Raw genomic sequence first — 26,864 nt, forward strand, 5'->3', positions numbered from 1 at the left:
CAGAGATACCTTATTAAAAGTTTCCACTGTATGTGGTTTAGGGTTTTTTCCTGTGCTTAGAAAAACATATATACACTGAACATGTATTTTATTTTTGAAAAGTGATATTATACAATACTATATTGTTCTGAAAGTGTTTCTTCCCACTTAACCATATCATGGACATTAAAAAAAACAAACAATAGAGCTCCTGAGGTTTTTGAACAGCTACATAACATTCAGTGTACTAGGATTGTGTCCCCATTCCACTAGCAATGGAAATTGGATTGTCTCCATTTTTTTTCTATTAGAAACCTTTTGCAGAGAAAAACTTTATAAACACATATAAATTTATAACATATTATAGATAAATTTTTACTTGCACAAGTATTTCTACATAATAAATACCTAGAAGTGGGATTGTTGACTCATAGAGTGTGAGCATTTTAAAATTGATTAATATTGCCCAATTGCCCTCTTACAAATTATAAAATTTATACACCCACCAACAGTTTTGGAGAGCGGGCATCTCCCCACCTCTTCACCAATATTGGACATTACTCATATTAATCTTGCCAGTTTGAAAGGCAAAAAAAAGCATCTCTTTTTATTTTTCTTTTTCCTGCTCTCTGGTATCATGTGCTTTAAAAAAATAAATCTCTGTATTGTGTTGGTGCTTATATGAAATTCTACTTGCTCCTGAACAGGCCCAGCCCATATGACAGCTCTGTTGTGAAGTCTTCCTCAGTCTCTCAGGCAACACAAATTGGTCTCTTCCTGGTACCCTATAACAAAGGTATAAATTTACTTCCAAACTGCATTGTGGCATTTTTTGAAGTGAGGTCCATTTTATAATCCCTTATTTCCTAATTCATTGGTGCTTTGCACACACTAGGTACAAATTGTTGTTTAGTGGAATGACTGGATGGTAATATCTCAGGTGCCTTCTAGTTCTAGTGGTGCTATAATTCCATTGCATGCATGCAGTTGAAGGTTTGGAAGGCAAAGAATCCTTTTAAAGTGAGCATAAATCTAGTATTTATTACTCAAATGTACATCAGGAATGGGTTTTGTTAACAGGGAAATTCCCAGAACGATCAGTATGGAAACAAAGAAGAGAATGAGGGCAAAGTACAGATAGTGTACTCTGCAGATGATTTTGGGGCACTTGCTGGCAGCTAAGCAGCTCCCTGTTCCATACACAAACTCTGTGATCATACGAATGAGGCCAATTACAAGTCCAGTCATTAGACCCCAGAAGGCTCCCTGAAAAAGAAACAAGAATAAAATTATTGTATTTAGAAAAGATGAGACATTTGATTAAGTCATAATTATCATCCCATCTACTTTCTCCACTATGACCAACAAATGACAAACCTTGACCACAAGGTTATCAAAGCAGGGAAAAGTTGCAAATATGTGTCACCGGTGGGCTGTTGCTCTCCATGGTTCTGAAGCATAATTCCACTGTTGGTCCCCCAACTCCAGGACATTACTGCTCACCCTGACCCAAACTGAAGTTCTCCTTCACTTTTATTTTATATAGAGGTTTTTAAAACTTGTGACTTATTTTGTAGAGTAACGTGACTATGACTTATATTACACAATTTTAAGAGTTGATATTAGATAGTTTTGACAGCTCTATCAAGTTTTTGACAATTAAAAGCATTTATTTTCTCTGAGAAGTTAGTGGGGGTAGAAACATATGTCCCCTGTCCTCTGATAAAGATGTTACACTTAAGGAAAATGGTATTGTATAGGGATTAAGACTATGAGCTTTGAATGAAGGAAGACCTTAGTCTGAATGCCAAGATACCACTTGCTAATATTAAGTAACATATGGAAAGCATATATATATTAACCTCTCTGTACCTGTTCCTTATCTGAAAATTATAATAATAAGGCTGATACCAGGGAACAAATAAGGGATTAAATGTACATGTTACATAATAATCAATCAATTTTATGTATCATAATGGAAACATATTTTGAATCTTTATGAATGTGGTAGATATTCTAAGTACTTCATATTTAAAAAATCGTTTAAAATCCTCACAGCAATCTTTTAAGGTAGACACTGCAATTATCTTAATTTTACAGAGAGTCAAATGGTTTGATTAAGATCACAATGATATAAAGTGGTAAAGCCAGGATTGGACCTTGGCAGTCTTACTCCAAAACCTGCGTTCCTCAGCTCTGTTCCATGGAAGTAGATAATATTTTGTAAGAATTATGAAGGCTGTACTATGAGTGTTCACTTTATCTTTACACACTTCAGTGAGAATCAGGAATTGTGGCTGACCACAACTGAAATTGAGATGGGCCTTTAGTTGTATAAATAGGGTGGGTAGAATGTGTTTTTCTACCAATGAATGAAACAGTTTTTTTCTCACTCCGTAGGGGCAAAGCTTCCTGATTTTCACTTACCTGTTCATTGACTCTTTTACAGAAGATGGCAAGCAGGAAGACAGCTGCAATTGGAGGCCCAAGGTAGCTAGAAATTGATTCTATGTAGTGGAACAGTTGCCCATTTTGAGCAACCCGTACTAATGGGACCCACACAATGCTGATGGCAATCAACAGAATGATGAATAGCCTGGGAAGAGAAGAAAATGCTTTAAGTATTAAACAAAAGCCTTTGGGGTTTTTTCATTATGCTTCCATTATGCATTAGCTCATTCTGTGGCCATTCATTGATTTTCCAGGTAAAATCAAGCTCCTTGACCTCACGTGAAGCCATACTATGCTTAATGATTATCTGTTAGCAAAATGCTAATAAAGCAACTGCTTATCCATAATTAGTCATAATATCTTCAACCATGAGATCATTCACATGTCGACAATCGATTAATAATTCCCTAATCTGATTTATGCAATATATAAATTAAAAATACAGCACACTATTTCCTTTAATAAGCAATTCTTTGTATGATAAAGAAAGCAGACTCCCTTTTGATCTTTTGTCCCACTAGCTTGAGAGAAACTCAGTTTGCATAGGTTAGAATGGAAACATCCTCTATCCCAGAATGCTGAGTGAATTGGCCAGAAATGCTAACTTCTGAATTTTACTACTTGAGGAAATATGAAAAAATTGGTTAAAATATTGATAAGTAGTAAAAACCTATTAGAGGCTCCCAGGGTCCAGGGAACATGACTGATTCACTTTTCTAAACTCCACAATATTCTTATGCCTGTTGTGTAAGTAAGCAAACAAACATAATTTACTGGACTTTCTATAAAAGGCTATCATTTCTCTGTGTGCCCCTGCTGAAACAGAGAGGTGGGGATTGGGAGGAGAGGGGGCAAAGTATTTGGGCAGGAGACTGAGCCACAGTTGTCTCATTTAATCTTTACAAAACCTCTGCAACCTTGCAATAACTAAATGTAATAAACCATGGAAAGTCTGCCTAGAAGGCAGTAAGGATTCAGTCAATAACACTTGCTGTCCTTGTTATCATCATTGGAAAGCAAATCACGTGTCTCCCTTGCCCTCTTTGGTTGATTTCTATCACATACAGAATAAAAGCCAAAGTCTTGTTGTGGCCTAAGTGGCTCTGCTCTACCTCACCTCCCTTTACCTTCCTGACTGTGTTTCCTCTCTCTCTCCCAGTTGCTCCTCGTGTACCAACCTCACCCTTCGCCGTCCTCACACACACCACACGTGTGATTGTTGTAAAAATACAGCACTTACTCCTCTGTCCTCACAGAGCTACGGGACTCACTCCCACACTTCCTCCAGGGTTGTGCTCAAATGTCACTTCTTCAAGAGAGGACTCCCTGAGCATCTGTCTGAAGTAGCCACCAGCCTTTAATCCTGTTTTGCTTTTCTACCTAACACTTTTTGTTATCAGGTACAGAATATATTTATTGGTAAAGCTAGATTCTTAGGAGTTGGATCAGTTGAAATTGCTCATTTGGGACCAAATTTCTCGAGGAACAGGAGCTTGGTGGGTCCCACAGTCCTTGCAGATCTCTGCTAGCTCTAATCCTAATCACATTATTTTATGCTTTTAGACTGCAGTTATACATAACTGCACTGGATGTGAAAGAAACGTAACTGTGTAGTCATCGTTCTATTTATTAACATTTAACACTGCTGTGATTGCTCAACAACACTTTATGTTATGGCTTTAAAGCAAAGGCATGATTACTGGAAACTACTTATGCTTTTTTTCTTTGAAAAACAAGCTCCTTTTACAGAATATAAGCAACACTAGTGTCTGTGATTTGGCCCACCAATCTATCTTCCCCACAAAGGAATAAACCCCACAAAGCAGGGAATTATTTATGATATATGTGTTCTTTTTCATATGTTTATTCTGGGAGATAGTAGACATTTAATAAGGAGAGGAAAAAAAAACTTGTTAATTTATCATTGAGATTTAAAGGAGACTGACGCCCAAGACCATATACCTCTTAGAGGACTTCTGCATCTTGGGCCTGCTGAGTTCTAGTCCCATACTCTCTCCACCACAAAACACAGATGTCTTACTGTTCTTCCTCCCCTGTAGCATTTGTTCAGAGTCAAAATCTGGACCAAGTGAGCCCTTGGAATTTTCCCCTCAAGTGCTTCATTTACTAAAGGAATTGCAACTGTCTTCAGCAATGCACAGTCTTTTATATAGGTGGTTAGTTTCTCTTGACACCCCCATTTCTTAATGAATGCAGTAGATAAACTCCTCTGTAATAGTGAGTGGATGGTTTAATCTGTTACTGCCTTCATGTGATATACACGGAAACTTCTAGAGACAACGCGTTAGTCTATCAGAGGAAGTGGGAAGTTTATACCCCATGAAAACCACTGATGGAATTTCATGGAATGTGGTTGGAAGAAGGTGTGAGGAGAGGAAGAAATAAGAAATAGTCAGAGGTATCTGAAAATCTGAAAAAGCAACTATTTAAAAGTATGGCCCCAAGTTTTGTATCTAGAAAGAGATAAAGTTGGATTAAACGTTCTCTAATGTCTCTAACCCGCACTCTAGAACTGTGTGATCCTTTTCACTGAACCCAACGATGAGCAGGCTCTAGTCCGTTTCTATCTCTGCCCTTTTCCAGAGAAATTTTAGACAGAAGCCAGGAATCTCTCACCGTCCAGCTATAAGGAGCTCTTTCTCGGATGCCTGCTTCCTAATCTTGGTGTAGAGATCCATGGTGAAGAGGGTGCTGGCACTGTTGAAGATGGAGGTCAAGGAGCTCATGAGAGAGGCCAACATGACCGACAGCATCAGGCCTCGCAGTCCTGGGGCCGGGAGAGGGGGCAATCACTAGTTAGGAACCAGACGCCAAGAACTACGAAGGCCTTGTCAAACCCGAGAGTCATTCAAAGATGAAGTGCCACCTGGAACATTTACTAACTGTGCCTGTCAGCACATGCCATCATGTGGCCCTTCCTGCATATTTCCTGCTGATCTGAGGATAATCCAGCATAGAATTTTAGTTATAAATATAAACTTAGAGATGATTTGCTAGAACTTAAATTTGAAGGAGGAGAAACAGTGTTCTACCATCTTTCTTTGGAGAGGAACTCTTGGCTTCCTGATGAGTTAAGGAACTGGAGAGGGAAACACCCAGTAGGTGGTTCTGTGGAAAAAGTCTTTGGTGGTCAAAGGAAAGCATTTTGAAATATTTTGGCAACTTTACCCTTCAGTTCCCTCTGCCGACTAGTAATGCCCCTAGACCTCCCAGGACAAAGTGCGAAGTGGGTGGATGGGTGATGTCACTTGTGGGTCATGCTCCCTTCCTCCTGACAACACTTATGTGGGTCAGGGAGGAGAAAGGTCACAGAAGTGTTAGCCAACCTTTGATGGGCCTAAGGTGCAGGATCACCTGGTCACTACTGAGTCCCTTCGCTCGCTCTCATTTTGATCACCATAGATCACCTTCTAGCATCCTAATAACTTACTCATTTCACATGTGTGGTTTATTTTCTATCTCATGAAGCTAGAACGAGAGTTTTAAGGGATGGGGTATTTTGTGCCCACTTCAGTGATGTTTTCTGAGCACCAGGGACATGTCTGGCACATAGAAGGCACTTAATAAACAGTTGTAAGTTGAATAGATTGATGTTACTGGTCTAAAGAAAGGATAAATCATTAATCTCTAGTCCTCTGAATTTACTGCTATGCAACTCTTTAATTGATAAATCCATCATTTAAATGCTTTTGATTGTCTTGGTAGATAGTCTTGAGTCCAGAGGAGTAACAATTCTTCTAACAGGAATTATATTTGCATTCATCTCTGCATCCCCCAGGCCAAGAGCAGGGCTGGCAGCCTATGAAAGGTGCTCAAGAGATGTTTGATGATGACAATTGAATTAATGGAAGTAAGAATTTTTAAGGATTATACCATAACCATTTTTCCTGCCCCATCTATAGACCTGGCCTCTGAGGCAGTCCCAGCATGAAGATTTTTCTCCAGTTTTATCGAGGTATGATTGACAAATAACAATTGTAAATATTTAAAGTGTACAACATGGTGTGAAGTGATTACCACAATCAGGCTAATTAACATACCAGCTACCTCACATAGTTCCATATCCCTGTTTTGTGGTGATAATACTTGAGATCTAATCTCTTAGCAAATTTCAAGTAAACAGGACGTTATTATTAACTACAGTTTCCATGCTCTACTTTAGGTCTCCAGCACTTACCTTGTAACAGACAATCTGTGCCCTTTCACCAACATCTTCCCATATCCGCCACCCCTCAAGCCCCTGGCAACCACCATTCTACTCTCTGCTTCTGGGAGTTCGACTTTTTTAGATTCCACTTATAAGTGATGTCATGCAGTATTTGTGTTTCAGTGCCTGATTTATTTCACTCAGCAAAATGTCCTCCAGCTTCATCTATGTTGTTGCAAATGGCAGGATTTCCTTCTCTTTTTTTAAGATTGAGTGCCGTTCCCTTATCTATACCTCTACCTATCCATCTACCCATCTCTACCTATCACCATGTTTTCTTTATCCAGTCATCAGAGCATGGACATTTCCTTACCGTTAGGCATCAGTTCCATCACCAGCATTGGGTAAGCATAGTTAGTGCAGCCAACTTCAGTGCCACAGTGTTTCACACATTCAGAAGGCACGACACAGGCCACCTTCTCTGAGGAGGGATTCAGATAAATGGGTTCAGTGAGTGGGGCCCAAACAGGTAAGATCTACAACCATTTGGACATAAGAGGCAATTTGTAAGAACATGGGTGAGAGGAATGAAGTTTGCCTGGAAATTGGAGATTCAGCTTTGAATTCCACACTTTAGATACGGCCCCTCTTTGCCCAAAATATGACTTCCTAAGTATCTCACATCTGTAGCTCCCTGTGCACTGACCCAAGAGGCAGAGTTCTTTTTTAGGATGTGGCCCAGCTAGAGTGTTAGAGCAGACAGAGGGAGCTGATCCATCCTCCAAAAAAGCTGCAAGAGCATAAATCCTCCAAGGAGTACAGAGCTCCAGAGACGAGACCACATTCCCCCATGACAACAACACCCAGGAAGTTAGTCTTGTGTCCAGTCACTTAGCCCAGTGTTTTTCCACCTACACCTAAGAAGAGATGTGATCTGTGACTGCCCCATGTGGGATAATGTCTCACTTCATCGTGGCATTTGCACAGTATCTTGGCAGTTTTTTGGCTTAAATAATATTATGACAACACATAGCAGAACTTAAAAAAAAAAAACCCATCAAAATACTAACACATCAGCACCTTATCTTCTTTTAATTTTTAAAATATTCCTTTTGAGTCCTTTTCCACCAAGAAATATCTTTTTTGCATAACTGTAGTAATTTTTAAGATAATATTCTGTAGTCTGCTTTTTACATTTAACATAATAGCTTCAGCATTTTCCCAAGTTTTGAGATAGTCTTCAGTCTCTTCTGTGCAATTTTCTATAAAGAAAGTATACAATAACTTCCTTGGCTATTCCCTACTTGTTGGATGTCTGTACTTTATTGTTAGACACTGCAGTGTTGCAGTAAGAAATGATGTTAGTCATTTGATGTTCATCTTAGCAAGATTTCAGCTAAGTAAATTAGTGCCCAATTAAGGAAACATGAAGTGGATGAGTGTCATCTGATAGATTGCCCACTAGAAACCAGAAGCCTTGATTAGCCAAGAAATATTTGGCTCTATTTCCTTCACCCTTCATAATAAAGAAAGCAAGTTGATTTCTTAAGGAAGATTTTCAATGCAATTCTAAAGCAGTGAAGGTCGGTCCAGCTCTCCAATCATTCTGGAAGGACCAAGAAGGGACACTGCATCTCAAAGACTTTCTCAGCTGGAGATGTCTTGCACCCAGTCATCACAGCTCACTCAGCTCGTATTTCCCCAGATCTATCTCATACTCTTGCACTACCCTTTAGCATAAATCCAAGTTGCTCATGAAAACTGGATTCACAGACTCAAATGTCTGCAAGGAGACAGGCACAGAATGTCAAATATGCCAAAATGTCCTGCTTCTCACCCTCTGCACAAGCTATTCTCTCCACTTGGGATTCTGTTTTTACTTCCATATGTAATGGATTTTCTAGTTTGTCAAAGTTTTGATACATCTGAAAACCACTGCTCAGAGCTCAGGAATAATAAAAAGAGGATTTATGGATCCATGACTTGCCTGTGTACAGGATGCGGCTGATCATCCCTGGCATCACCATGAGGAACATGGGCAGCAGCTTCAGGTACCCACACGTGATGCAGGCGGCCTTCACGTGAGACATGTTCTTGCCTGATAGGCAGCGCTGCACAATGACCTGCCAGGGAAACAAGATATAGTCATGGAACAATCAGAGGATTGTTCCCTCAAAGAAGGGGGGTGCCTCTTTTGGGGAATTACTGTTACACTAAGAAACAGAGTCATGACTAGTGGAAAATAACAGGCTTCAGAGTAAAATCAGAACTTGAATCACAGCTCCTCTTACATGAGTATATGACTCCTGTGAATCTCAGTTTTCTCATCTATAAGTAGGGTTCTTTTGTAGGGCATTCTGAATATTTGGTATGTTTGTAAGACTCTCAGTACATAGAAGTCAATACTCATCATGACTATTAAAATATGTTTATAGCTCCCAGGCTGCATTGCAACAATGATGTGCTCCTTCAGGTACAAGGCTGTCACTACTGATCTTTGTCACAAGTTGTGTATTTAAGTTGTGCCTTCGATATTGTAGGCACTAAACAGGCCCACATGCATCAGTAGCTCTCTACAGTTGTCAGACATGTGTCCCTTTGGGGAAGTCAAGCCCATTGGCATGGATACACCAGAGTCAGGCAGCCATCAGAATAGAACACTAAAACGATCATATACAGATTTCTTTAGATTATTCTGAGGACCTCATCAAGTTATGAAACATATATGATGGTCCTGGAAAAATGAATGCATATAACTTCATAATTTCTACCTAAGTTGTGTGATTTCTAGCAAAGCAAGATTTTTAATGGTAATGTCATAACTTTTTGGCACTTTTCTTCTCAAGCAATGTCATAAAACAAGGATGTCTTCTTCTGTTTAATTCTCTTTGGAGAGACAAATCTATTAGGGTTAGCAGAGTGTCATTTAATGCTGGGGGAACAGGTGATATTTGTAGACAGAAGGCTAGAAGCAGATGGTTGGAGGGACAACAAAAATTACAGGTGAGGAGAGGGGCCCTGTCAGCAGACAAGCAGGTTCAGGTACTAGATCTAAGGAGGAATGTGAGGCCACTTATAAGAAGCAAGTTAAGTGGACAGAGGCAAAATATAAATGATAAAGATGGTTCCACAAATTAACGGTGAAAGGATGCATTCTTTGGTAGGTAGATATGTTGAGAAAATCAGTTTATTATGTATAGAAAAAGAAAACTAACACTGACATCACATATGATCATTGCTTCAAAGTGGGCTAAAATTGTGAAATTGTGAAATTATAAGTTTGAATTGAGAGAGACTGTTTAGGGAGAAGAAAACTTCAGAAAACCAAACCAAAACAAACTCATATGCTATAAAAAGGAACTTCCAGAAAACAAAAAAATAAGATCTTGGAAGTTATAGACACAAAGACAGAAAAACTGGAGGATAAAATTAAGAAAGTCTCCTGGAAAGCAGAGCAAAAGACCAAGAGATGGAAGATGGGGAGAAAAGGTAAAAACATAGAGAACCAGCTGAGGATGACCAACACTCAAAAACAGAAGGTCCCAAATACAAGAAAACAAAACGGAAGAAATTAAACAAAGAATCCCCCAAATTATCCAAGTGGCCCATCGTAATGGACAAACATAGATCCACACACCATAGCACATTCTGGTGAAATTTCAAAACATTGAGGACAATGGAAAGACAAGTGTCCAGAGAGAAAAGATGGGTCACATCCAACAGATCAAGAATAATTTCAGGCTTCTCAACAATGATGATGCAAGTCAAAATACAATGTACTTGTGACTTTGGGGAAATTATTTGCAACCCACGAATGTGCACATAGCCAGAGGATCAATTATGGAAGAATTGGAGTGAAGACATTTTCAAACACGCAAATTCACAACAAATTTATCATCTATCTTTCTCAGGAACTTACTGGAGAATTCAACTGCCCTGAAAGAAGGAGTAAACCAAGAAAGACGATGATGTGGAATACTGGAAATAGGAACTATAACCCAAGAATGAAGCAAAGGGAATCCCAGATATGGTAGCGAAGGGGTTCTTGGTTAGGCTGGGCACCAAGCACAGAGGACAACCAGAGAGTTTGTGAGAGGTGAACGGCTCTGGGAGAAAGCAAGGGAAAGAGCTGGCAGGATACTTGATGTGTTTACAAGTATTAAGGGGGAGATTAAGGCAATTTGCAGAGGGTTTGTTATTGAATGATGAATAATTACCAAGAAAATTTACAACAAAAAATTAAGAATTATTTATTCTACAGAAAAGAAAAAGCTAAAGAAAGACCAATCAGAGAATATCATGCAGCTCAGCTGTGTTACATTCATGCAGTCACAAAAATAGAAGCATTGAATGCAGATTCCTAATGAAGACTGTGAATAAGACCTAAAGGAGGCTGGAAGAACAGGAGATGTGCTTGTGGGGGACTGAGCGTGGAAGGTTGAAAGAGCTAAACCCTCGTCTCTCGTTATGGGAAGCCAATAGAAGAATCCTAAAACTGGAAAGCCAAGAGGAAGCAATACAAGCATTTATTTGAATCACCCAGGAATCAGGTTTATGAGCAAATTCTAATTCAATGGGTGTGGGTAGCATCTCGGAGCAGTTATTTCTAATGAGCTCCAAGGTGAAATCCATGCCAACAGTTTACAAACCATACACTGAGTACAAGGATTTAGAGAACAGAAATACATACCGAAGTACTTAACTGAAGGAGCTGGAAGTGTTTGCCTTTGAGAGACAAGAAATAGGGTAGAGAGTTGGGGCACCAGACAGCCATTTTTCATAATAAGCCTTGTAGAAACATTTCACTCTTCAAATGATGTACACTTGTGTGTATAAAGTAGAAAATAAATGCTTTTCTATGAGAAGCGAAAGAACTATATTCAGACACACACACACACACACACACACACACACACACACACACACACACACACACACACACACACTTACTTCACCTGATCAGTGCACCAGTACCACACAGCTACGACGGTCATTCCAAATATCGTTCCTGGCCATGGAATATCCCCGGTGACAGCATCTCGGAAAATATGGACGGAGTCTCCCTTGGGAGTGTAACACTTGGGGCTGATTGTCAGGTTGTCCCCCTCGACTATTGATGGGATGGCATTCATGTACTTCTCTGAAAAACTCTCATAGCCTCTGACTTCGGCAAAAGCTATAAGGCATTGGATAAAATGAAATGTTTCACAGAAATCTAAAGCACCTCGTGTTTATAGTTATTCCTATGTGGTAGAGGTACCCAAACACCCTGGTCAAATCTTCAGTGTCCTTCTCCCAGGATCCATGTCTTTCTAGTACCTATACTGGCACTGGTCATGTTATCAGATTTACCTTCACAAAGTACATAAAGCAAATCACTCTTCAGCTTTTCTTCTTATGATGTTCTTGAAAACTTTGATTTACTGTCTAGCCTTGTGGTAAAAATTAAACTGTTATCCAACAGACTGATACTAATGTTCCACGACCATCCGTAGCAGAAACAAACCTGAAGATAAGCTAACAGAGTGAGCCTAACAGAATTAGCCATCAGAAAGCCACAACTCATCTGAAAGGGCCAGAAGCCATGGTCTCTCTTCCTCATATAAAGCCTGGCTGGTCCGATCTTATGCACACTCTGGTTTTCTGGGGTAATACTGTATTCCACATATGTTAAAATTAAAGTTTGGAAGGATAAGGAGCAGAAATTGGAGGCAGCAGATTATGTGTGATGAGGGGAAATGGTGAAGCTCAGCCCACCGGGAGGGTCTGGAAAAGCTACTCAGGTGTAGAAAACCACCATAATGGACAGAGACCCTAGAAAGATGAGCCCAGGCATTTGGGACAAGTTAGTGTAGGTTCAAATGATGCAAAATTCATCAGAGTGAATTTGTAGAGAAGTAGACATTACAACTCTACGTTTGTAGAGTTGAAGTTGACAGTTTACTTTTCTTCTTCGTTAGTTATTTAACTGAGCACCGACATGTTTGTGTGTGCCAAATATCATGCTGGGATTATATGTGAAATGAATGTGTAAGGCAGAAACTCAACCGAGTGGAGGAAATTGTTCAGGTGAGGGAAATATGGCTGGTAACAAAAATACATGGGAGACCTATGAAAATTCTATGTAAATGAAGGGTTTCTGTGCATTGAATCCAATGCACAATATTTTCATAAAATCATTGACCCTATAGTACTAATCTTGTCCATTCTCAACACAAAGATATAAAGATTAAACAAAATAATTTATCTAAGCAATAATTTCTTAAAGGAGGTAAAGTTCTTCCCCCTCATTTCCTCACACTAAGATAATACTACAGCAATGTAAGCAGACATTTCAATGATGTGAATTGTATCAGTGATTGGAAAATATGACCAGATAGATCTGGGAGGCAGCAGTGAAGAGCAGGCAGACTGATTGATTTCTGGCCCCAAGGCATTGCTCACACTGTTATCACTTACCAAACCCCATAAGAATAAAAGAGCCTATCAGCATGATGACTGTCTGGAGGGTGTCTGTGTAAATCACCGAGGCCAAGCCCCCTGTGAAGAGAAAGAAAAGAACCAGGACATTCTATCCAAGTGTCTTCATCTATTTGCCATCCTCCACCTAAACTCTGGAAATAACTCTGCAAAAAGCATATCAGAGTCTCCTGGCAGGGCCACAAGCTCCTCTTGGCATCATTATCTCTTTAGTGGTCTCCCTCCTTGACTCAAAGTTTCTATGAATTATAGTGGGGTTCCATCTTTGTGTGAATTTTTGAATATTAAATAGGGGAAAAGGCAAAGTTTTAATATCCGGAACGTTTCCCTTAACAATCCGTCAATTCACTCCATTTAACATAGAATGCTTGCTCTCCAAAAACTGGGCAACGCCGTTTCTGCTCTAGTGTTGGAACATATGATTGTTCCATTAGTTGAGAACCAGATATAGTTGTTGACTTGTGTTTTGCTGCAGTGTTGTCCAAACAACAACTCCTCTTTCAACTCAAGGCTCACTGGAGTCTCGGTCAGCAAGACATTTCCTTTATGAGAGTGTCATGGGGAAACAAAACAAATCCTGAAAATAGGAGATTCGTGCTGTTTTCTCTCATTTATTCTGAAACATGTATCCAGTGTTATAAAAATGGCTCCAGGACTGTGTTGGTTGCTCCAGCCATTATTTTTTCTTTATTTTTTTTCCAACCGAGCAGGTACAGTTTCATTTTCATAAGTTAGTAAGCATGAGGCACTACACTAACGTATCTGTTTCGCAAAATCTTGCTTGAACTATTACCACACCTTCTCCCACAACTAACCTGCTACTTCAATCTTCCTTTCCTGATTCTGCCATTCATAGTCCACAACTTGCGCCCTGGCATCAGGTATTCCCTTGGGGCCTGCCTTAGATTTTCCAGTCTCAGGTCTAAGCCGCTATTTCAACCTGACCTCCCATGTGTATGATATGCTGGATTCCAAATGCCACTCTGGGTTCCAAACACAAAGCTGGGCCAAATCACCATTTCCTCCTCCCACTCACCACATCATTAGGTGCTCATACCTAACACAGAAGATTCTGTTTTCTTTGCTCTAGTTGTGTTTCTGGGTCTGTGCTTGAATCTCACAATGGGAACACAAGGATATCCTTGCCATGGCAGTGACAAGGCTAACACCGAGGATGCTAATTGCAGCTTGGGGTGAGACCAGCAGAAGATAGCATGACTGAGCTAAACATGCAACACACTCACCAGTGATTGTGTAAATGGCAGTGATAGCCAAGAGGATGAAGATCGCCAGATAAAGGTCCAGTCCCAAGGCCAGCTTGATGAATATGGCTCCAGAAAATATGTCCGACTGAAAAGGAAACAGTCAGGGTGGAAAAGAAACATGCGCTACATCACTTAGCTCTTCCCTGATGACTTCCCACTAATATTTACTGCAGCTATACATGTCATCTCTGCAATCCAATTATGAACTCCTCGGAAGCCAGATCTCATCCTCAGAGAACCAATTATTGGACTGACCATCGAGAGGAATAATGAGCGAGTGAGCAAAAGCTGAGAAATGTCTACACTACAGCTTGTATGGCCTGCTCTTCCATGATGGTCAGCAGAGAACCCACGATAAAGACCAGAAGAGTAGATAGAGGAGACAGAGAATAGAGCAATGGTTATTGTCAGGAAGGAAGATACCTGAGCACATTCTGGGTAGTAGAAAGTAAGAGGTAAAGCAGGACTGGGGGGAGAGTAACCATGAAGCAAATAGCCAGAGATGTTGAGGTGGGATGGGATCAAAATTAGGCAGAGATTGAGGGGTTGACTTTGACAAAAAAGAGTGGTGGGAAGAAGGAAAGAATAAAGTTACTTGGGTGGAGAGGGAATGAGTAGTTTGTTCACGCCTAAATTTTCTAAGCAAAGTGATGAGACTTTCTGATAAGAGGCAGAGGTCCAGGAGCTAAAAACGTTGTGGACAGTTTAGAATCGTCATTGAGAGGACCAGAGGAAAAATCATAAACACAAAAGGACTGTTGGTTGAGGTTTAGAAGCCAGCAGGGAGTCCTGTAGAGGGACCCTGAATGCAAGATCACGTCCACCCAGCTCTGCTTGGACCCCTGTAGCCCCCAGGTGTGCTTCTCAGCTTCCCCAATCTTTCTTCAACTCAACTGGTGCTTGGCTCTGTCCCTTTAACTTTGATCCTCCCAGGCTCCATATCAAAACCCAAAACCAAACCCAAAACAAAACAAAAACCTGAGAAATAGCAAACAAGCATGTTAGAATCATGGACATAAATTCTCTGGGTACAGGCATAGAATAGGGGTTGGACTTTTTGCCAGGGAAGATCAGTGAAAGGGGAGGTAGGCAAAGAGATTGAGTCCTTGTGCTGAAGCATGATTATAAGGATGGATCATGGACTCTAAGAGAAAGGAAAGCATGAGTGAGGTGAAGGAAATGGGTAAGTGATAGGGTTCAGAATCCGAAGAATCAGAGATCGCTTTCTTTGTAGAACTTGGGTCTGGAAGGGATGTAACTGAAGATGGTTGCTCCCTCCCCCACCATAAAATTTGAACTGAAACCTGATGTTTTATCATCTCACCAAACATTCGTGTTGGTGAAAAGCCTGTTCTTGATGATCTGAGCCTAGGACCTAACTCTGTGTTACAAACACAAAGTACGTGCTGCAACTTTGTTATCCCTGGGTTTGCAAGGAGTGCAACTACTGTGTAAATTGAGGGAAGACTGGACTTTTCACAAAATTGGATAGTTACGAAAAATTATTTACCATTTCAGAAAAGAGATCACCTATTGAGATGCCACTCAGTGTTTTTGAGTTGCCATAAAACATACCTGCATACCGATCTAAATGGGAAGGGCACAATTGTTTCACGACAGATTTAGAACTTGTGTATTCATGCACAAATATTTACATATTGAAACACACATTATCGTATTATGAATTCCTTGACTTTGGTTTCTCTTACATAGTACAATTTAGGCATTAAACTGGTGGTCTTGAAATTGTAAGTAAGCGGATTATATTACTAACGACTTTTTATTATGGTAAATATATATATACGTAAAATAAAATTTGCCATTTTAGCCATTTTAATGTGTACAGTTCAATGGAATTAATTCCATTCACAATAATTATAAAATATTTCTCATAAAAGGAAGCTTTTCGTGATCCAGGATTTTCTTTTGCTATTAAAGGACAGTCAAATCTGAATATCTGAATATCTGAATATGCCATATCTGAATAAGGTCTATAGGTTGCACATTAGTTGTAGCAAGGTTAATTCCAATTTAAAAATTTACAGTGTGGTTTTCTAAAAGAATATCGATGTTTTTAAAGCATAACAAGTTGAAATAGGGCTAAAAGCGCATGACGTCTGACTGAATATGTATAATAATTCTCAGTATATGTATTATTGGAGTTTGAGAACCAGTGAACAAGGTGATCTTCTTAAAACCTGGGGCAGGGGAGGACTGTGGAAATTGTTGATCTACTTAATAAGTAACCAGGACAGCGTCTGTTATCAGAGTGTAATAGTACACAAAAGGTCGTGTCTAAGATTACGAATATCACTTCAAACATAACCTTGTAGGTAAGAATGGACTCCCGCCACTGAATCTTCCCAGCTGACCGCAGCAGACTCTGCACAGCCACACACTCGCTCTCGGCCATCCCTGCTGCTCCACTCAGCTCCCCAACATCCCATCCCCTCCCTGCCACTAGGAACCAGCCACTCCAGGAGGCTGCCCCACTCAGGGGTCCCTCTGGCCATGGCCATTCTGCTCCAGCACCTTGTTCATGCTCTTTGGGGCCATAAAGCTGTAGACATCGAAGGCAGAGGAGAACGGGAGATCACGTGTGAGCACCAGCCCCGGATACCTGCACGCTCCTCTGCCTCCCTTGTGTTATCCTCTCCTTCCTGTCCTGGGTCTTAAGTGCCCACACACCCCACCAATGAGGACGACCCCCAATTCCAATTCCACCCAACCAAGACCACCATCCCCTTTCCTGGGTGTCCATAGCCCGCTTCCTTTACTTGTTCCCACACTCTATTCCAGCTCCCATTTTAACATATTTGCATATATTGTCTCATAGAGTGCTATTTCATGTGTAATTCTTTTATCACTAGCCACGTGGTGAACTCCTTGTGCACGGGAGTCTTGTCCCCCTAATGTGGAGCTCAACAATTTATAATAAGGGCTGGGAAATGCTCACGTTGCATCAGGAAGGCTTGTGCCACCTAATCTAAGCTGCTGGCTTGTTTCCAGTCACGACTCAGATCCACAGAGGGTCAGCCTCCACTCTCACAAGCTGCCTAGACTCTAAACTCGCAGGAGACTATTTCCTTAGTGACACAGGAGGAGCAGATGGGTTACTCTTTCTTTGTTTTCTACACATGCTGCTGAGTCTTCACATTCCTTTCTTCTTTCCTCAACAATTATCTCTAGGAGATTTAACTTTTTGAAAACTTATAAACCTTTTAACACTTAGCTGTGACATCTGTTTTAGAGGGGCAGTCTTAGATAAGACAGTGTCAATTTAAGGAAAGTCAATATAATAAGACATTTTCCTTCTGGTCTACATGTTAGATAATCAAGCTGAGAAGGAAACTGTAGACTTGGACTGGCTCTGACAGAGAATACAGAGGTCATTGTGCAGCGGGAAGGTGGGGGCTAGAGAAACCTCCTTGTTTACTGCTATTAATAGCCATGCTACTTGAAGGAGACATTTTTTTCTTTCTGGACATCCATTTCTTTCATATCCTTAGTGAAAGGGTGAGTTTCCACTCTGGAGCCTCTTGTGACTTGTAATTCTTGTACCCTATGAATGCAGGGTCTCTGAAGCTTCTTTCTTTGCATAAAAACTTGGTAGAGAGACCCCAGGTAGTCTGAGACATCCGTAGGGCTGGACCTACAGGCTCTCTGATCCTAGTACTCTAGCCCCATCAAAGCGACCCCATGAAGCTAAAAGGCCAGGAGGGCCTGGAACTCACTGAGATTCTCAAAGCCACAGAGATGAACAGGGAGAGGATGGAGAGGTAGATCTGGAGTCGCTGCCCCCTAAATCGCTTCCTCAGATATTCCGGCATGGTCATCACCTGCAAGATAGACCGCAGCAGGGTGCACCTTCAGAGCGCAGCACATAAAGATCACTCCACATTTATTAAGCACCTGTGGGCAGGTAACTGTGTGTGGCATGTTTCTCACAGAGATGAGAAAGGCATGGTCCCTCGGGAAAGCAGCAAGGCTGAAATGAACTCAGAGACAATCTTGGGATCTGTTCCTAGATCTGACATTTACTGGACGTGTGACGTTTGGCAAATGCCTATCTCTCTGAACCTCATTTTCTCATCTGTAAAGTGGGGCTTTAAAATGAAGGTAGATGTAAAATACCACAACACAAATGCATAGTAGACATGCAACAAACAATTTTTATTTTCACCAATAATGTTGCAGTCTAGTAAAATCAATATTACTTATAAATAATGAACCATAATTTATTATGGTTGCATAATAAATTGATAATTGAACAAATTGTAAATGTACATTTGGGTGTATATTTTTGTGGTTATCTTTATTTGAAAGAAGAAAGTCACATTAAATCCCTACTTAGAGAAAAATCTGAGGTTATCATTGCCAAAATATGAGGTCAGCTATGTGATGTGTAGCTTAAAAATACATATTTCTGGCTTCTTTACAGCAGATTGAGATCATAATTTCATCTCCCCCAGCATAAAAGAATGTTAAATAAGTATTTGTATAATATTATCAAAAACAAGAAGGGGAAATCTTGGGGGCTCAGAGGCTGTGTGGAACCCCCTCAAAGATGGTAAGCCATGTCCAAGAACACATGCACGAGTTCTGTGGTGTGGATCTGCACCCAGGAGAGCATCCTTCAACAGAGCTTGTTCAAGCCTGGCACTAGAAGGGACCCAGGACGAGCAAAGTGGGACTATATAGTGACTTGCGGAGGTACAAGCTGGAAGGCTGGCCCCCTGGGCACCGTAATCCCAGAAATTATCCCAGGATATAGCACCCCTCTGAGAACCAGCTGCAGAAAGAATAAATGTGGGACTAGGCTCAGAGAGGCAGAGCAGTGCCCCAGATGGTTGGCAACAGCCAGGTTGAAGGGGAGCCACCAGAGGTGTGGTGTTTCTTACCCCTAATGAACAAAAGAAACTACCTCACAAATGTCAGAATGGCAAAAATTGGAATGAAGGAAAATTACATGTGTTGCTGAGAAGGTGGGGAAATGGGAACCATCAGAATAGGGGTCAGCAAGAGGACAGCTGGCTGCAGCCCTTTTCAAGAGCAATCCGGTGGCAGCACTTGGTGGATTTATGTAACTGTCAGCCCAGAAGCCCTGGGACGAATGACATTGCCCAGGTTTCATGACTGAGCAGAAAGACGGTGAATAAATGAGTGCCTGACAGAAGTGCCAGGGAATACCTGTGGGTACTCACCCCGGCCTTGATGTATATGGGGACAAAGAACCACCCTAGAACCAGCAAGAGCAGCAAGGCCTACAGGAAACCAAGAAAAGAGCGTGGAGTTAGAGAGGTCTGCCTTGTGGACCTTTTCTCTTCATGACCTCTGAGTCTGAAGATACAAATGTTTGCTTGGATCCTGTCCCACTCAACCACCTGGGACCCCAAGACCGTGGATTCCTTCCCTCTCTTTCCATGATTCAGAGGCCACTGTTTCTTGGGGCTTAGGATGTGACAAAAGATGTATGGTGAAATGGACAGAGGGTAAGAGATCTGAGCCCTGATGGACCATCGGACGGTCATGTAGTCTTTGCCAAAAGGAATAATTCTTGAATAGCAGGAATTGTACAGCGTTACAAACCAGTGAGAGAGAAATTCAGAGACAGAATATTCCCACTGACCAAGTCTTGCCATGTATAATAATGATAATAATATAATCTTACATCAATATCAACGTTTACAAAGAGTCTTAATATGTATCGCTCACACTGTTCTTGCAACACCAGGCGAGGCAGGGATGATAAGCACATTTATTCCTGTTTAATGGGAGGGGTCACCCGAGTCTCACAGAGATTATGGAATCCTAAGGTCACAGGCTAAAAGAGACAGGCTCTTGGCAACCTGATAATCACACCCACTGGGGCCATAGGGCATTTTGTCCATGTCTCTGGAGTCCATGGCACTATCAAAACAGAACTCAGACCACAGGGTATGTGTGGAGACTGGATCCGTTCTGGAGTCTCTGATACTACTAAAGTAAAAGTAGGGGCAAAATCTTCAGCAAGGGAGGGGCACAGTGTTGTGATGACTCAAGGTCATTTTCTGAGTCTATCCAGGGAATAGTCTACTTATGCTTTTGCTATAATCCAACTTCCTTCCACATAAGCATCTCCCTCTGACTGATATGCACACATATGTACGTACAAACACTAGAAAGGATAAGAGAAAAGAACAAAAAAAGCTCAAGCAACTCAAGAAATGTTTATAGCATGTGCCCAGTCAAGTGCTGGGTGATGCGAGGTGTGAGTGACATGAGAGAAGATGGTCGCTGTGCTTAAAGAACTTAGGGTCTGATTAAAGGAACACAGCTTCCACTGGTAAGATGGCAGAAAAACAATTAGGAACGTGATCACAAAGTGGTGTAGATTCTACCTGCTACCTCTAAATCATTCGCTCCTTACTCCGCTGTCACTTCCTTGGTCAGGTTCTATGCATCCATCTGGCATCAGTGCCACAAAGCCTCTGGACACGTGCCAAGCCCCTCTCATCACTGAGGATGGATGCCCTCCTGTGTGAGAACTCGTCTCTCCTTGTGCTTCTTATACAGTAGTGAATGCTTATTTGTCTTGCCACTGGGATGTAAGCTTCTCAGAAGAGGGGATCATTGCTTTTACATTTTTTTAATCCCCTGTATCTAATTCAGTGATAGCTCAGGGAGGAGAGATAGAAGTGAGAGCTAAAATGATCCTGAAGGAGGTCAAGTGGAAGTGGGGATTGACTCGTACAGAAATGACATTCCTGGTGGGAAGAACTGCCTGAGTGAAATTTCAGAGGTGGGGAATAATGTGACTGGAATGGCCCAGGCAGAATGGGGCCACACAGGGAAGGCACTGAGAGGTTCAAACAAGAGATGGAAAAATAGACATCAAACCAAAGAGGAGTTTGTCCTGTACAGACACCCAGACAAACACACCTAGAGTTCTGACGTAAAGGGAAGAGCCTATGATGTCACTTACATTCCACTCAAATGCTGCAATGGCGATTCCCGAGGCCGCTCCCGTCCCCTCCAGCCCTACGAAGTGGCCACTGCCGATGTTACTGGCGAAGAGAGAGGCGCCCATCTGGAATCCAAGAGAACAGACGAAGATCAGAGGTAAAGGTCCCAAATCAGACTTCTTGAAAGCAGGTAAACGTTGAGATGTTTCCCTCACTTCTTAGGGCAGGAATCAGAAGACTGCAACTGGTGGCCTACATTTAGCCAGTCACGTTTTTGCACGGTTGGTAGCTAAGAATGTTTCCATATTTTTGAATGGTAAAAAAAATATCTAAAGAAGAATAATATTTTGGGAAATGTGAAGTTATATGAAATTCAAGTTTCAAGTGCCTGTAGACAGCTTTATTAGAACACGCTACATGTGTTGATTTTACATATTAACAAGGATCCTTCCGTGCTACAACGGTAGTTGTGCGGTTGCAATAGACTGTGGCCCATAAACTCTAAATACTTACAATCTGGCACTTTATGGAAAAGCCTCTGACCCCTGCCTTAGAGGAACATTAATCTACCCAGATGCTCTGAGTTGAGCCTGTCCTTGGCCAAGAACTGCCAGATCTTCCGTTGGTTCCTTCAATCAGCCTCAAGGGCTCCGAAGGTGGGTAGAAGGGAATTCCTCTCCATTGTCCTGACCCTAGTGACCCTCTTCACATCCACCTCCTCTTCTGTCACCTTGTCTACTGTTCTAAAGTCTCAACAATCAAGAGGGAGCTCTTGAGTGAGCACGGGTGAGCACGAGTGCTGACAGAGCAGAATTGCGGGGTGGGACCCTTGCGGTGCCCATTCTTCTGTTTTCACCTTTGCAGCCCTCTGTAAGACCACCTTTTCTATTCTGTCCTTTTCTATTTCTGTTTGGGAGCAGGGGATGGGATTGAGCTGGTTTGCAGCTATGGTTTTGGTTAAGCCTTGAATGTTTCATAAAAAGAGTCCTAAGAAGGCATTGTCTGATGGGACACCCCAATAAATATCCATTTCAAACACAGTATGGGTTCAGAGAAGAAGATGCACCTTCCGCTGCAATCGCACTCTTGCCAAGGAGGTCAGAAATCAACACCCAGCAAGGATGACACCAACTGGACAAGAGTCAAAGAGGCATCATCATTTGACCGTCACAGGGAACTGAGAACCACCATCACAACTGCGCAGATCAGAGGACTAGACATGCAGGTGGTCGTGCAGGGGGAGGTGTCTCTGATAAAGCAGGGTTTGAACTGGGTGTTGAAGGAGGGAAGCAGAGAGGGGGACGCTCATCCAAACAAGGAGGGCAGCAGCATTAGCTCAGGATTGGGATGGATGAAGGAACGTGCTGGGGACCGTGAGCAGCCGAGACAGAAGATTCTTGATGAGGCCAGGGTTAAAGCACATGACGCAGAGCTGAACTGGGTCTTCCCAAATGTCACACTACACCTGCTCTCTTAATTGGTGGTGCCATATCATTTACTGGAATGACAGTGCAGAGGCCTGAGGTCAGGGGTTTAGGAAAGGAGACGCCAGCATGTAGGCAGCCAATACACATCAGAAATGATCAGCATTCCCCATGTTTTCTTTATTTTCCCTTAAACACATGACCTGGAAATTTATCTCCAGGGAGCTCTGACCCACTCACCGGCACCCAGGTCACCTCTCGACTAGCCAGGAAGAAGCCTCCAATTGTGCCCCGGTTGGTCTTCAGCATTGCCTGAGCAGAAGGGAAGACTTGTGAGGGTCAAACCACAGCAGATGCTCTGGCCAGAATGCTGAGGGAAGTGACCTTTCCCAGCACCCCTAAAGAGAAGCATTATCCTGGAAACTGTGCTATAGCACCAGTTTTTAAAGGACTTCAAAATCACAGATTCACAGAAACCAAGAAAATTTAAGAAATCATATTCCTCCACTTCTGTCCTAATTGCTTTGTTTATTTTCATTGATGAGAACAGTGTGAGGCATCGCTAACGCTGTGCTTGGAAGAAAATTTGCAGCCTCAGGCTCACTACTTAAAAGAAAGAATAAACGCAAATGAATTAAGCGTCCAGCTCAACTAAATTAGAAAGTGAGCAAGAAGAAATAAAACACGTGGGGGTAATGAAACATCTTTATTCATTATGCCACGTGCTGGAGATGCCAAACAGAGTAAGTCTGAAGCCCCGCTGCTGGCCCCATTCACACAATGAATAAATTAGCTCCGTGTAAGCATTATCAGTGTCGCACATGAGAAAATGGCTGTGAGAGAAGAGCAGTGAAATCTGTAACAGCTGGTAATGTTCTCTCTGCTTCATCACCCGACACTTTTCCCTCCCTGGGACACTTCGCCCCCAAACCTTGTGCCCACCCTGAACACCCCCCTGGTCTCCTACATACCCACAGCCCGACAGCCATCACCACCACAAAATAGATGACAATGGCTGAGATGTCAGCAGCATTTCGGATGCGCTCTGTTATCTCAGGGGGGTCTGGGGTCTCAGTCACGGTGCCGGGGCTTTCTGTGCTGGCCATGGCTGCAGGTGGAGATTTCTCCATCCCACGGCCGGCCGTTTCCTTATACGAGCCCTTGGTTGATCATTAGACTTGATCATTATCAGTCTTGAGCAGGTGGAATGCACTATCAGAGCCAGCTCCTGGGAAAGAGGACCTTTAAACCTCTTCTCTGAAACTGAGACACTGGCCCTCCAGCAGCCATGCTGGACTAAGTGGAGTGTGGGAATGAGGGAGTGAGGGAATGAGAGACTAGAAATGGGATGAGAATTGGAGGTGGAGAGTAGGGTGTCCACTGAGTAGAAAGATAGGGTCTTGAAGAAGATTTGAGCAGGCTGAGTGAGGACTGGGGAGAGATGAAAGGGACAAGAAGGGGAGAAGGACAGAGGTGAAGGGGCCAAAAGGAGTCGGGGGATGGGGGTGAGGGTCCTTTACAGAGCAGGAAAGATTCCTGACCAAGGAATTATATTCCTTAGAAGGGAAATAATTTTGCACTTCATGGGTTCTAAAGCTCTATGCTTCTCTGGAACAGGTATCTGAATCAGGCTTTATTTGTCACATCAGGACCCAGGTGGCCCATGCAGGACAGGGAGGTGGCCCTGTGAGCACTGCACGAGGCGGGGTCAGGGCAGGCGGTGCCGTTGGCTGGGTCACAGGTTCAGACGACATGTGAATCAGCCTAAAAGCATGTGATACTGATTCTGAGGACTCGGATATATAACCAGACGTGGGATTGCCGGATCATACGGTAGTTCTATTTTTAATTTTTTGAGGAGCCTCCATACTGTTTTCAAAGGGCTGTATCTACAGTCCTACCAGTGGTGCATAAGGGTTCCCTGTTCTCCATGTTCTTGCCACCACTTGTAAGCTCTGGTCTTGTTGTAGAAAGCACCCCTCCCCTCCCTCACCGTGTCTCTCTTGGTCCTCTCCTTGCCCGCCTTGCCTTTCCCCACCTTCCCACCTTCTGCAGTTGGCACACACAGCAGACTTCTGCCGCTTCCTGGATGTCCCATGACCTGACCTTAAATGCTGCAGAAGCTTCATGCTTTCTAGTTCCTCTTCTTACAACGTCCTTTTCACTATCCCTTTAGAGCTAGAACAAGCTCTACCTCCTCCAGGAGACCCAAATATAAAGAGTCCCATAATAAGAGGCTGTGTTGATTGTTGCAACATTAAGGCCTGGAATAGTGTCTGGCACACTGGAGTCATGAAAATAAAGTGCATTGCAAACTCCAGGAACCCAGTTAGGATGAGGAAACTCCAGGGCGATCAGGTCTCTGGGGGAGAGGGAGTGCAAGTTGAGCCAGCAGGGGCTGCTCTGGGGCTTATTGAGGGTAGTCCACTCTTGGCTGCTCCCCGTTGCACGAAGCCCAACCTGAAGGTGGAGACTTTTGCTCACCACTGGGGACTTTGCAGCTGTGTCCCCCTGAGGAGGGGCACCAGTGGAGTTGTAGGTGATGCTCTATGAATTATTCAGCAGAAGCCAGGGAGCCCTACTCACTTTTTCTTGAGGTTTACTGGTTCTTAAACAATTAGCTTGGTTCTGTGGTCTTCTGTGGTTCAGAATTTTATTTCTTTGGATCCCCAAGGGCATCATTATTGTATCATATTATATATATATAAAATACAATGTATAATTTATATTATACCATACCATATTACCTATAATAAGCAATTTATGAACTACTGTTTATTTTATTATACTATACTATAATAGTTATTTATTTATTCAGCAGAAGAGTGGTGATTAGGTTTGTTTATTTATTTTGAGAGGAGGTACTGGGGGTTTAACCCAGGACCTCGTGCATGCTAAGAATGTGCCCTACCACTGAGCTATACCCTGCCCCACTATAATGTATTACAACAGGTGCCTCAGACTTGATTCTCTGGCTCCAGGTCAGGCAGCACGGCCTCCCAGACCATCTCCGGGCTCCAACCCGAGGATGAGGCTGATTATTACTGCTCAGTGTGGGACGGCAGCCTCAGTGCTCACAGTGTTTCAGGCCAGTGGGGAAGTAAGACACAAACCCTGAGCTCCCCCAGCCCTTGGGGGAACTCACAGAGCACCGTTTAATTGGCCCAAGAAAAGAGAAGTCCTGGGTTCCAACTGACAATAGTGTGTACTATTCGGGAGCATTAAAAATAATGAATTAAAATGACAGGACCTACACAATTGGTAAAAGAATATTTATCATTTCAATATATTTGTGGCAACTTAGAGATATATACAGTGACATGCAGTAAAAATCGGTAAAAAGGAATACAAAGTTTAACTAAGGGAATAAATAAATAAATAAATAAATAAATAAATAAATATATATATATATTTTACAGATTTTTCTTTTCTATTCCAATTAGAGATGCTGGATTCATGTGCTCACAGGGTCCACCTCTCTGACCTTAAGTAACCATTCACCAGGGTCATCAGCCACCACCCTCCCCACTTTTTCTGCCCTTGGCTCATGACCTGACATCCGACTCTAGGGAAAAATTACAGCACAAAAAGGACACTGCTCCTTGTGCTAAGTGTTACCACAGAGAGCAGAGGATGTGGTTCCTGTGGTCAGCAGGGGGCGCTGTGCGATGTCCAGAGTGCAGGAGTTGTGCTAGACAGCTGATAAACCACTTAGCTTGCTCTAGGGGATTTGGGCAAACTGCGTCTTCACTGATATGTGACTTTTCTCCACCTGTGATGACTTCTCCTCACCCTGTGATGCCTCCTTATCACCCTGTGAGCTCCTGGGTCTGGCTCTCTTATTGCTTCAGATTTGAGTCAGATCCTTTTCCTCTATAGAGTCTTTGCTCAAATCTGGTCCAGGAGGGAATGATAGTGAGGGTCCAGAATGTGGACCTTTTTCCAGAAACAAAAAAAATTCAATCTAAAATTCATGTGAGGGGGTGGGTGGGTATAGCACAGTGGTAGAGTGTGTGCTTAGCATGCATGAGGTCCTGGGTTCAATCCCTAGTACTTGCATACAAATAAAATTAAATAAGTTTCATATAGAATCACAAGGGACTCTGAATAGCCAAAACGATATTGGGGGAAAAAAAAAGTTGGAGGTCTCAAA

General features: G+C 42.2%; 1 protein-coding gene across 4 annotated transcripts; it reads right to left on the reverse strand.

Moving 5' to 3' along the window:
* Positions 1 to 1,000: 1,000 nt before the first annotated feature.
* On the reverse strand, positions 1,001 to 23,840 carry LOC105063250 (solute carrier family 5 member 4). Of its 4 annotated transcripts, XM_010947752.3 has the most exons (13): positions 23,683 to 23,840; positions 22,952 to 23,023; positions 21,308 to 21,412; positions 19,548 to 19,607; positions 18,078 to 18,182; positions 14,323 to 14,428; positions 13,058 to 13,138; positions 11,554 to 11,774; positions 8,586 to 8,721; positions 6,972 to 7,079; positions 5,068 to 5,218; positions 2,407 to 2,575; positions 1,001 to 1,245 (listed from the first exon to the last, which is right to left on the reverse strand). In XM_010947752.3, exons 1-13 carry the CDS (start codon positions 23,815 to 23,817, stop codon positions 1,012 to 1,014), a joined length of 1,683 nt encoding a protein of 560 aa, XP_010946054.2. In that variant the 5' UTR covers positions 23,818 to 23,840; the 3' UTR covers positions 1,001 to 1,011. The 4 variants fall into 4 exon arrangements, with proteins under 4 accessions (XP_010946054.2, XP_074212221.1, XP_074212220.1 ...); XM_074356120.1 differs by lacking the exon at positions 22,952 to 23,023; XM_074356119.1 differs by lacking the exon at positions 19,548 to 19,607.
* Between the last annotated feature and the right edge of the window lie 3,024 nt (positions 23,841 to 26,864).

The sequence above is a fragment of the Camelus bactrianus genome, chromosome 32 (assembly GCF_048773025.1).
Source record: "Camelus bactrianus isolate YW-2024 breed Bactrian camel chromosome 32, ASM4877302v1, whole genome shotgun sequence".
NCBI classification, from domain to species: domain Eukaryota; kingdom Metazoa; phylum Chordata; class Mammalia; order Artiodactyla; family Camelidae; genus Camelus; species Camelus bactrianus.

Coding starts and splice junctions, on each gene's coding strand:
- LOC105063250 (XM_010947752.3), bottom strand. CDS start 23,817: ATGGCCAGCACAGAAAGCCCCGGCACCGTGACTGAGACCCCAGACCCC. Junction 13,139..14,322: donor TGCCATTTACACAATCACTG/GTGAGTGTGTTG, acceptor TTCTCTTCACAG/GGGGCTTGGCCTCGGTGATT. Junction 2,576..5,067: donor GAGCTCCTTATAGCTGGACG/GTGAGAGATTCC, acceptor TTCTCTTCCCAG/GCTATTCATCATTCTGTTGA.